The sequence below is a fragment of the Neophocaena asiaeorientalis genome, unplaced genomic scaffold (assembly GCF_003031525.2).
Source record: "Neophocaena asiaeorientalis asiaeorientalis breed wild unplaced genomic scaffold, Neophocaena_asiaeorientalis_V1.1 scaffold381, whole genome shotgun sequence".
Classification (NCBI taxonomy): domain Eukaryota; kingdom Metazoa; phylum Chordata; class Mammalia; order Artiodactyla; family Phocoenidae; genus Neophocaena; species Neophocaena asiaeorientalis.
Genome location: NW_020172812.1, coordinates 1,113,184 through 1,125,466, shown reverse-complemented (window position 1 = coordinate 1,125,466; position 12,283 = coordinate 1,113,184). Strand labels below are relative to the sequence as shown.

Here is a 12,283-nt window from a genome sequence, read left to right as displayed (position 1 = left end):
AGAGATTTGATACTAAGACGTCTCCACCAGATCTTGTTACCAAAAGCAAAAACCAATGAAACAACATCTGTCTCTTCTAGAGCATTCACTTCCCAATTCAATTCCATTTACTCCATTCTTAGAGTGGCGGACCCGCAGGGCACTTTTCATCTAATAGTGTTTCTATGGCAACGCCATTCTCAACCTGGAAGATTCTACAACCCCTCACTTTGGCTTTATCCGCATTAAGAGGAAAGTCTTCTAAATCAGAAATTGAGACATAAATTTCGCTACAGAAAAAAAAAAAGTATTTTCCAGGCTAGAAGCTGAAATAAAGAAAACAAAATCAAATAGCAAAATGTGTATATAACCTAGAAACAAAGTTTGTCTCTATAGTACCCAGTGGGTCCTCAAGGTCAGTGAAAGGAAGAGGAATCCAAGAGAATGTGAATGAAAGTCAATTCACCTTCAGGATCACCTCTCCTACTGGTCAATGCCGAATGAGTCACACCTTGAATGGTGTCTTCACCTGAATTTGCAGGTATGCATTTTAACAACCTCAACTCTCCCTAACTTTTCAGGATTCCTAGAGTACACAAGTTCCATGCAGGAAAATATGTCACTGCATATTTTCAATAAGAACCACATTAACCCCTTTTCTATTTAGATTATATTTAAAATTGCAATATGTTAGGGTAGGAAAACAAAAAAAGACCCTTGATTCTTTACCTTAAACACTGTATTTATTCCTTCTCTTCATTTTTACTAGCCCTTAGGCAGATATCTCTGTAACGCTACGTAGCAAAATAACCAGTAATATGCAAAACACATCCAGCTTAAACATTATGACATAGCAGGTTATATTTACAGCTGGAATAATGCCCTTAGGAAGGAAAAAAATCTTGATGTGGCATATGCCCCTGAACTGATCATGACTATATAGTGACTCACACCCAAATATTAAGTACTTTCTAATTGTTTGCAGTAATTTGTCTTCAGGCAAATGCAAGCGTTTCTATTAATACATCCTTTTATTTTCTTTCGAATTCTCTCTCATTATCTAAATAATGTCAGTCATTCTTTTCAATTCCAGGGAATAGTTTCTTTCAGGAGAACTTCTCTAGCTATCAAAACTGGCAAAGGTTCAACTAAGTCTAAGGTGGAAATTCACATCACTGAAATTTCCTTTTACCCCATAATCACCAAAGTTTAAAACCTGTTTCCTTTTTCTCTTATTGTTTTTATTATATACAAGTATGTCCAGTTTAGCTTGCTAGAGACTGTGAGTCCAAAAATGAAGCTTTAGTTCTCTCTTTGGAGTAGTAAAAAGTGCTACTGATTAAATCTACCTGTGACCAACTACAGAAAGGCACATTTTTCTTATGCAGCTGGGGTGCAAATCCAGAAAGGTTTTTTTATTCAGGGCCTATTCTACTCCTCTAACAAACAAAGGCTGAAAGCCCTTTCAAAGGCAGCTTTTTTAACTGAATAAACTCAATGAAAAGATTGACCCATTTATTTGAAAAAGAAAAAAAAGATAGCAATTTGCTTTCCAAAAGGTGTATGAGGTTTTATAATATACCTTTGGCATTTAAAAAATTAGTTTTTTTACAATTTGCTAATAAATTGTGATTGCTATTGTTTTAATTAGCCAGAGTTTCAGTTGCTCTTTTATATTTAGCAAGATTTCATAAAGGATCTCCTGGATAAGTTGTATTAATCATATAGCAAGAATGTGATCATCTAAAATTTGTACACAGTCTTCCAAATGAATTGTGCATCCCTAAAGGCCTCTCAGAATTTGAAATAAATTTACTAAAGAATTAATACTGAGGTAACAGTAGTTACTTACATTTGGACAAATAATAATAAAACTCTCTTTATACGTTTTCTCATAGTATTTATTATAATCAGCTCTTGACTATAAGTATTACCTAAACAGTTTATGCATTCTTTCAAGAAGTATAATGAGACAAGGAGAAGGCTGGAAATCTATCTACTCTTGCAATTGGAGAAGAGGGACAGAAGGGAATCTTTCTCATTGGAAGAAGGAAAGGGGGAGAAAATTTAAATATATCTCCTCACTTTGCTTTTTAGATGATATTATGAGAGCTTCTGCTTTTTAGAGACCGTTATCATCATCAATATTTTTGTATGAGCAGATGGCAGTAGAGTGGGGAAGGAGAGTGGAAATACCCAATGGAAACCAGGAGACAACGTCTATGAGCATTCTTAGAATGCCAGGGAGACATGGACAAATGGTTTCCCCCTCAGGGTAGTGGTACAGGCCAGCACCGACCCTCAAACTGAAGGAAATTAGCCGGACCTCCAAAAATCAGACAGTTCATGAATAATTTCTGTTGCAACTGCCCCAATAATATATGGACCACAGAAAGCATTGCAATGCAGGTAAAGTCATGCTGGCTGTTAAAAAGCATTTTGTTGTTGTTCTTTTTTTTTTTTTTTAAGAAAATAACAGAGCTCTTGGCAAGGTTCTTCACTAGGGTCCGACCTAGAAAACCAGGAAATCTGGTGGATGAATAAAAGAACTTGCTTCTTCTCTCCTGATTCTGTCTGAACTAATATTTGATTATATTTTATTCAGGGGCACCTCAGCTTCGAGTGAGGCCAAAACTCCTTGGCAGACTGAAATGGAGGCTGACGAAGTCTATCTCTTTTTTTTTCTGTTAGTTTAGGAAATAGAGTTTGGTTGTGACTTAGGGTCAACCTGTTTTTGTCCCCTCCCCCCGCTCATCCTCAGGTTAGATCAGGTCAGCTGGTTGGCTCCAGTGACGAAATACCAGCACAGCTGCATCAGCACTTTTGCCCAATTGTCACTTCTTATCTCCCGCTGACTTTAAATGCCGTACTATTTTTATTTATTTATTTATTTATTTATTTATTTGTAGTACGCAGGCCTCTCACTGTTGTGGCCTCTCCCATTGCGGAGCACAGGCTCCGGACGCGCAGGCTCAGCGGCCATGGCTCACGGGCCCAGCCGCTCCTGCGGCATGTGGGATCTTCCCGCACCGGGGCACGAACCCGCGTCCCCTGCATCGGCAGGCGGACTCTCAACCACTGCGCCACCAGGGAAGCCCGTACTATTTATTTTTCATGCTATGCCCTCTAGACCCTAGTCCTTCCCCTCCCATTCAGCGGTGGTCAATAATCCTCAGCAGCAAACTTGCACAAGGCAGATCTCAAACCATCCACATAAATGCAACAAGTGTCAGGCAAGTAAGGGCACCCGAATCAGGTTTCAGGTCAACCTAACATGATGTTAAAATCAGCTAAACCGCCTACATCTTCAACTAACTACCAGTATTAACCACCCCTAAAGCTGATTCCAAAACTATCAGCATAATCTAATTACTGTTTGGAATCGTGGTGGGAAGAAGTAAAGGAAAGAAACTAGTTTTTAGTTAGTTCTGCCGCTCTCGGTTTTTATTTTATTTAGGGATGCTGGAAAATCTGGATTGATTTATAGCCTCGAGTATTACTGGAGGCACAGCCTCTGTCCAGAGGAGCTGAACCAGCTTGGTCTCCCACATCCTCTGTTTGTCTCCCGGTATCAATATAAGTCACTGAGGAACATGGCTTTGAAAGTGGGTGAGGATGTGAGGGTCAATAGGTCTGGACACATTAGTGACAATGCAGAATTAACTTTGATACTGAAGGAGATCAAATGACTTTAAGAAAAGCAAACTCTGCTAAAAATAGTAACATAAAAGGTTTGCTCCTAACATTTCTTTAAAAAAAACAAGATTTTTAACATTCATTCATTTTAGGCTAGTCTATGCTACGACCTGTCTAAATTTGTCCTTTGTCCCTAATATTGAAAGTACCCCTGGCCAACAATTTTGTTGATTTTTAATATATTATTTTACCCATAAATCTTCATTTCATCTTCTTCCTTAGATGTCATTAAATCAGTATGCACTTCCAAAAATATCCACCAAAATATTATGATTATAAATATTTTGAACATGAAATCCATTCAGAACAATAACCAAACAAAACAAATCCCTCGGTGGCATAAAGCCCCAAATCTCCAGTTTCTCACATCTCCAGGAGAATTCCTGCAGTGAAAACAGCAATACTCACACAGACAATATAAACTGTTACTCGGCTTGAAAAGTCACAAGGGACTACACAGGAAGAGCTGACTCTATATTGCTGTTTTCCTTTACAGTTCTAAATACAGGGACAACTTTCACTGTGCAGCTCTGACTCAGATGAACATTTTGTAATGGCAGCCAGTACATTCAAACCACTTAAGAGCAAATTATGTGAGCAACCTGCCATTGCAACAAGATTTAAATTTTTGCAGACCATTCGCCATAAAGGTCCACTAAAGCACTGGAAGAAATTAAGTCCTTCTCTCTGGGGTTTGTCTGACTTTGTTCTTAGTGGGACCTGGTTCTAGGTACTTGAAGAGTCACACTGAGAAAAACAACATCGTTAACATACATACTTAAAGTCACAAGTGCACATGAACTCCTAAACCTTATAACTTACAAAAGTGAGCAAAATCGCAATAGCAAACTTCAAATAAAACTCCTAATTTGGGGTATGGATCTGTGGTCTAGAGGGATCATTTTTCCCCCCTTTTTTCTATCAAAACTGGTTCATTGTCCATATTTAGTTTACATATGTCATTTAGAATCCACTTACTGTTAGATGCTGGAACAGCCACGCCCTCATGATATTTGTGGCTACTTTGGGAAAGATGCCACGCTTTTTGTGACGCTTTTTGTCCTTATCTGGATCATCATCGTCACCTGTGCTGGGGGAAGCTACACTGTTGTCCAAGCCATCACCTGCAAACATAGTGAATCAAATTTTGACTGATGCTACCTTAACATGCTTTATTCAAATAGAATGCCTTTGGATATAAACAAAACCAAAAGAGCAATATCAATGATTAATAGTTTATTTGGTACTCTTTTCTTTCTTTCTTTCTTTTTCTTTTTTAAGAGAAAGAACAAGGTCTAGGCTCAAAAGTAGTCAGGTCTAAGGAACTTCTTCCAAAGAACATTGGAAAAGGTCAAAGGGAATGGAGGGGAGTATCCAATCTCTTTAGTAGCTTTGTTGCCATGGTAATTATTCAGATGTGGATAGTGGAGACATGTTAAGTGTAACTCCTACTGGGGAGTTAAATATGGTGGAAACCATGAGCAGAGGTGCTGTCCATGCCTGGGTATTCAAATCCCACATAAAGTCATTGATGTCAACTTGTGAGAAGATGCATTTAAGACATCAACTATTTCCATAAGTGATCTATCTTAAGACTAAAGTAGGCCATGGAAATGTAGGTAATCCATCATATAAGCAGTCTGACATACGAATGCTTCAAATAGAATATAATTTTTCTTGTCATAGAAAGAGAGCATAAAGTTTAGTAAGGGAAAAACTCTTGAAATCGATTTTTAATTAGAAAACAATGACTATTTAAATCAAATAAAGTGATGTTAAATGAATAGTCAGTTGGGATTGTATTCCCCTAATAATTCAGGCAGTTTCTGAAAAATTTCTTCTAGATTTAAATTTTTCTCACCAAAAAGTCACCTGCTTACACATTCCTATACCCTGGATACTAATTTTCCATTGATTTTTGTTACAACATTTAAGTTGTTTCTTCTAGCTAACTTTTTGGCTCTGTGACACAATAAGATAAAGAACGTAGTATTCCTTTTAAAATGGCATATTGAATAAGATAAAAAAAGAGTGAAATTTCAGTCCATATAATCACACTGTCCAAAACAAGTCATAAGGTACAAATGGAAAGTAAACACTTGGCATTTAGGCACAAATGTTAAAAGGGAAAACAAGAGTGGACTAAACATGCTACCCTAAAAAGTAGCTTAGCTTTTGTCAAACTGGTACCCCAGCTCTCTCAGTGGAAACTACTGGCTTTTAAAAAGGGACAGGCCGATCTGGGCCCAGAAAGAAGAGTTAGAGTGGCAAGGCTTAACAATGAGCTAGCACACTCCCTGGGTTTACCGGGAGACCCGTGCACATGGCCCAAAGAACGCTGGTAAGACTGCACATAGGAACTAGCCTCAGATTCCTTTGGATCGCGTCATGAATTTCTGTATTCCTTGCTTCTTTTATCTAAATATCCTACACACAAAAAGAATTCTCTATTTTTTAAAAAATTTTATTGATAGTTGGTTTACAATGTTGTGTTAATTTCTGCTGTACAACAAAGTGACTCAGTTATATATGTACATATGTATATTCTTTTTCATATTTTTTCTATTATGGTTTATCACAGGATATTGAAGAATTCTCTATTTTGATTTCAGTTATTTCAGTCGAATCTAAAGTAGTTAGGTTGTCATTAATCAGTTGTTCTTAACAGAGTTCCCTCAGGAAACTCCCCCCGCCACCCCTCCCCCCAAAAGAAAACTGCCCCCTGAATTACCTTGACTTGTACTGAGTTGAAGTTTAAAAACTTTGTTGGGTGAGAGACAGACTGATTTCAACATTTCTGCTAGGATGACAGCATATGCCACAAACACAAAACTTTTGCAGAACTTTTCTGTTAAATTTTTGTCAAATTAAAATTCATAATTTCATTGTATTCGACGTTTTGTTGACAAAAATCGTATATTCCGTAAAAGGTCCATGGAATCATAGCTGTGTTCTCAGTGAAAAAGATCATAAAGACCGACAATTCCCAAGCCCTCACTGTATCAATGAAGAAAGTACTTGTGATCCTGCTGGATGATTTGCTCAAGGGGGGTGGTCCAGGCAGGACGAGACACCCACATCCCTAAACTAGGGCTCCTTCCACCGCACTGCACCTTTGATTTGCATACCCAAGTGTTTTTTTTGTTTGTTTTCTTGTGCTTTTTTTGCGGTACGCGGGCCTCTCACTGTTGTGGTCCCTCCCTTTGCGGAGCACAGGCTCCGGACGCGCAGGCCCAGCGGCCATGGCTCACTGGGCCCAGCCGCTCCGCGGCATGTGGGATCTTCCCAGACCGGGGCACGAACTCGTGTCCCCTGCATCGGCAGGGGGATTCTCAACCACTGCGCCACCAGGGAAGCCCTACCCAAGTGTTTTATAAGGAGTCTCCTTGGATTTGCCTAATAAATTCTTAGAAAGTCCAATATTTAAAGAGGCTTTTTATTCGGAGAAGCAATTCACCATATAAAATGCCAATTCATTAAAAAAACATGAGAAAAAAAACGAACTCTAAAGCATTTAAATTTTCAGTGGGCTAATCCACTTTCAATATTCAAAAGGTAACCAAGGAAAAGAAACATACTACTTGGTCACTGATTAAAAAGCTTCTGACCTAAGGACACAGTTTTTCACCACCTCGCCCATGACTGTTTTCAACCTTAAAAAAAAAAAAATTGCCTTTCTCTCCATCTCAAAACCCCTTCAGATTAATTTAGCAGGCAATGCCTCATGCCTGCCTTGAAGAGAATTCATTGATAATTTATGGAAATATCTACTATAATCCAACGGAGATGACTTTTTTCCAGCTTTGTGCATCAGTAGATAATCAAGGCCTTAAAGCAGCCTTAGCTTCCCATTACCTCAGGCAAAAGAATTCCTGAAAGCGTGCCTTGAGGGCACCTGAATTATATACTGCATTAGGAAAGGAAGGCCTTCTGCATTCCACGTGTAACACTCACCAGAACCCTTCCTGTTTATTTCTGCCATATGAAAGCAGAAGCATTAGGAACAGAATTGTTTAAGTGAAGACTTATGTAGATACAATGGAGAAACCTTTCAAGCAAGAGCCAGATCACCCCCCTTCAGTCCCTGGCAGTGACCTCTCCCGAATAAAAGGTTTCTATTACATCATTAGCTCAAGCCAAAAACAGCCTTGGCTTAATGCTCAGTTTGTTCTTCCTACTGTTTTTAGGCAAATACAGCTACTTTACTCCCATCTGGGAGGGAAATTACACTGCTGGGTTGTAATCTAAGACAAGATTTTCATTGGAAGCAAATGCTTTCAATCCAGTGTAAATACTGGTGCATGTTCAGAAAAGCCTAAAACAATAAACCCTGCTCCTTCCCGACACAAGTTAGGGAAATGGAGAGGATGGGGAAGGAGGAGAGCATAATAAAACAGACGATTCTCAAAGCAAACACTTTCATAGATTTTAATAAATTGTTTAACCTCTTCCACTTTCTAAAATGGAAAATTGATCTCGAAACGTCTCCACCTCAGAGGAAAGTCTCAATGGTCAATTGTACCTTGCACATTTCCATCCACTCTGCAATTTGATACAGTCACCTCTCTGCGGTCTCTGGAGGATTTATTTCCTTTTTATTTTTAAGATCACTAAACAAACTTGGAGGACCGCCGGCTGACCACACGGCAGCAGGCAGCAGCTCTGAGCCACATTTGTAAAATGTCAGCAGTGACTTCATTCCTGGAGCTGACTTCTCCTGCCACCAAATGAAGGCAAACTGAAAAGGTGGAAATAATCATAAAAATGATGCTAGTCCATAAACAAGCTTACAGCCTCATTAGGATAGCAGTAGGCTCCAGTGGGTGATTTATGCTCGTTTTGCTGATGCTATGAGGAAATGCCATAGGGCGACTTTAGCCAATTGCTAATGCGTTCTGACAGCTTCTTAGCAACTAGTGCAAGCAACGTCGCGGCGTTTGCTAGTGACAGAAACCGAAAATGTCATATTATCTGCCCATGTGTCATGAAGTCCGTGTGGCAATTAACTAGCAGGCCAGTGACTGAGGGGCCAGAGGCTCCTGAAAATGGCCTTTGGCTATGCAGAGGCAGCCAACAGGCGCTGAGCCGCACACGGGCCACATTCTAATGCAGAAAGCTACTTCCCTGCGACTTCCCTGGCTCTGATGAGACTGGGCCACTCAAATTCCCCCTCGTCCCCTCACTGAAGTGCCACTCCGGGCTCCCTTCTCTCTCTGGGCACTGGCTCCGGCGCTATCAGAAGACTCTAAAGTGATCTGCTTTGATCTGATCGTCCAAATGGCTCCTTAATTGGCACTACCTGTTTCTGTGCTCTTTGGACACTGGATTCAAAGGTGCCAGCTATTTTTCTGCTCTCTCACAAATGAGTCTAAAAGGATTTCAGATCACTGAAGCAGACTCCTGGCCTGTCAGATGGCTGGGAGCAGAGGAACTCTGGGCAGCCACAAAACACTGTTTAAAAAACACCAGGCTTCTAACAAGCAGGGGGAGAATCCTGGCCACACTTTTCAGGTTGCGAGCTCTCGAAACCATGCACTATATGTCAAACTGTCAAACCTTTCAGCGTGGGCCATTTGCCCTTTCAAATAATATTTAAGAATTGTTTTTACAAAATTTTATAGGCCATGGTCTAGTGAAAGAGGCCAACCAACAAAGAAAGGAATTTGTACTACAATTCGTCTATGGACAATTTCTTGTGAGACCTAGGCCCGTCCCAGCGGAGCAAGGCAGGTGACCTGTGACAGCTCCCAGGCTGTCAGAGAGCTCAGATTTCAAACATGCTCAACTCAAACATCCCTGGTCGCCTATTTAAGCATGCCCAGGCATTTAGACTGCGCTATCTCGTGCCTTTCAAGGCAGGATAAAGCGGCATTTATCGTATTCAGTCCATTCAATGGGTCAGGCTGACCGTGTCAGCAGGGGCTCCTTCCCGGCAGGTCAACGTCTGACTCCCATTTTTCTCTCCCTCCTAACTCCCTCTCTCCCTTCAGGACCACCGGTCCCAAAAACCTATTCTGAGGGAGGCAAAAACAAAACCCCCAAAAGTGCCTGACATTTACATCACAAGGGCTGGGCACTTCCGGTGGCAGTGGGCCAGCAGGTAGAAATAAAATGGGTTGTCCATCAGAGGGTTCTTTATGCCACAGAGGCAAAACTCCTAATTAGGGAGATGAACTTTCAACTGCCAGGGCAAAATAACATGTAAGGTTGTGGACCCTCCTGTTTTGCTAGAAACCAAGCTGGAAAACACCCCGCTTCAAGATCATTTCATTGACAATTTGGTAGCGAGACTCCACGGTTTCGGGCCAGGTTCTCTGCTTAACCTTTACTTTTCTCCTCTTCGAGCATTTAGAAATAGAGTCTTTGTCCCAAAAATGTACCTAGACTCAAAAATCAAGGCCAGTTATAACCGTATCTTTCGATACTGAGTCAATTCTGTTGTGCCTTGAAAGCCGTTTCAATGGTCAGTGCACAGCCCTCCGAGGACTGTACAGCTCATGTTATGAGGCGGCTACATTTTCTTCCAATATTAAGGGTTTCTGTTTTTCTCTTGTCTGTTTTCTCACATAGCACTTCTCGGTGAGAGAATATGGCCTTTCGTCCCTTAAATGCTGTGTAGAACATTCCCGCCTTTCTAGGGGCCCCTGGTGCAAACATCCCCTCGGTATGGGGAGGTCGGGTTTCCTTTGTAGTCGAGCTATCTGGGTGTGCCAGGTTGCTAGGAAAAATGTAAAAACTACCCCAAACCCACTTCTCCAGATCCTGGCTGTGTCTACTTAGCCAGAAGTCAGAGGGGATAATGTTTCTGTGTTATGTTAAGAGGATAAATGGTGAGAATTATAACAAGCCTTTCTCAGGAACCGGCTAGAATACTTCAGAGGCTTTAAGGAGGTGTTTTGTCTTCATTTAGAGTGTGTAATAGCTGCCAGAATGATTTTTCTAAAACGCACATCTGATCGTATAACCCTGGCACTTAAAATCCTTCTGCAGCTGCCCTTTGCCTTCAGGATAAAGGTCACACTTTTTAGCCTGGCGTAGAAGGCCTTTTGTGATCTCTCTCCGGGGTGTGTTTGTTTGCAGCCCGTCTTCTGCCGGTCCCCGGGGGCACCGCACTCGACGCCCTGCCCCCCACTCCAGTCCTGAGCCCACCTGACGTTCTCGGGATCTCACTGCACACACGGATCTCTCACACCTCTTTGTGTTCCCCTGTGCTAGTCCGTTTCCCTGGCAAACTCCTCTGTGACCTTTTAGGTTCGGTTCAACTGCCATCTCCTATAAGGAGTTTGTTTTTTTTTTGCGGTACGCGGACCTCTCACTGCTGTGGCCTCTCCCGTTGCGGAGCACAGGCTCCGGACGCGCAGGCTCATAGGCCATGGCTCACGGGCCCCCAGCCGCTCCACGGCATGTGGGATCTTCCCGGACCGGGGCACGAACCCGTGTCCCCTGCATCGGCAGGGGGGCTCTCCACCACCGCACCACCAGGGAAGCCCATCCTATTAGGAGTTTTTGCTGGACTCTCTTTTTAGTAATGCTCCCCAGTCCGGAGTGATTTTTCTTCTCCTGACATTCCTCCACCCAAACACACTTCATACTCTACTAGCACTGTTCATTTCCGTGTATGTCCCCTCAACTTGATTATAGAATATTGTGAAAACAGGGACCTGGTCATACTCCTCACTAAGATTCTCTAACCCCAGGGTTACTCCTGTGTACAGGGTACAGACTTGTCAATTGCTTATTCAGTGAATGTGTGAATGCATCTTTTTTTCACTGTATGGAGAAAACGGTAGTTTCAATTTCCCGCTGTTACAATTCTTTTTGATACACGCCTAAATGAAACTCTTGAAAAATATTCACCAATGAAATTCAATGAAACGTAAGAAAACATTTTTAAAAATGCATTCTCGGGCTTCCCTGGTCGCGCAGTGGTTGAGAGTCCACCTGCCGATGCAGGGGACACGGGTTCGTGCCCCGGTCCGGGAAGATCCCACATGCCGCGGAGTGGCTGGGCCCGTGAGCCATGGCCGCTGAGCCTGCGCGTCCGGAGCCTGTGCTCCGCAACGGGAGAGGTAAAAAAAAAAAAAAAAAAAAAAAAAAAAAAACCATTCTCCAAAGCTGGGAAGTTTCCTTAGAATTTTTAAGCTCATCTTGGACAAGAGATGGACGAAGAGTTAAAGTATCAGACTTCTTTATAATGTTTACCATAACCCTTTAGAAATACACCCCTACTCCCTGCAATTACAACTTAAAACTATTTACCTAACTAAAATTTCTTGCTGTTTCTCCATTTTTCCTGAGTTCACCTTTTAAAAAATAAAGCAAAAGTTATTTGTCTCCTTCTGCATTTTCCTCTCAATGAATTAATTATACCACTCCCCGCACCCTTGACACACCTCTCAGTTTTACCCTAGTAAAGAATCTCAACTGTCTCTAAGCAGACAATTTGACCCTGAGCTCAGACTCCAGACTCACACTTTATAGATATGGTACAAACACAAAACTCTAGAACTGTGGTTTTGCCAAGTCATTGAGTCAGTCTCTCCCACAGCATTCCTCCACACCTGTCTCAGCAATTCTTCAGCAACAGGTTATCTGAGGACATTAATAT

The 12,283-nt window shown here is 41.5% G+C and overlaps 1 protein-coding gene across 3 annotated transcripts in view; it reads right to left on the bottom strand.

The window, feature by feature from the left end:
• Positions 1-12,283, bottom strand: part of MEIS1 (Meis homeobox 1) — a 138,361-nt gene that overhangs the window by 56,512 nt on the left and 69,566 nt on the right. For all 3 annotated transcript variants that reach the window (XM_024741635.1, XM_024741636.1, XM_024741637.1), the window contains one exon: positions 4,654-4,799. In XM_024741635.1, coding sequence (XP_024597403.1) covers positions 4,654-4,799 — 146 coding nt within the window. The remainder of the gene's footprint in view (positions 1-4,653; positions 4,800-12,283) is intronic.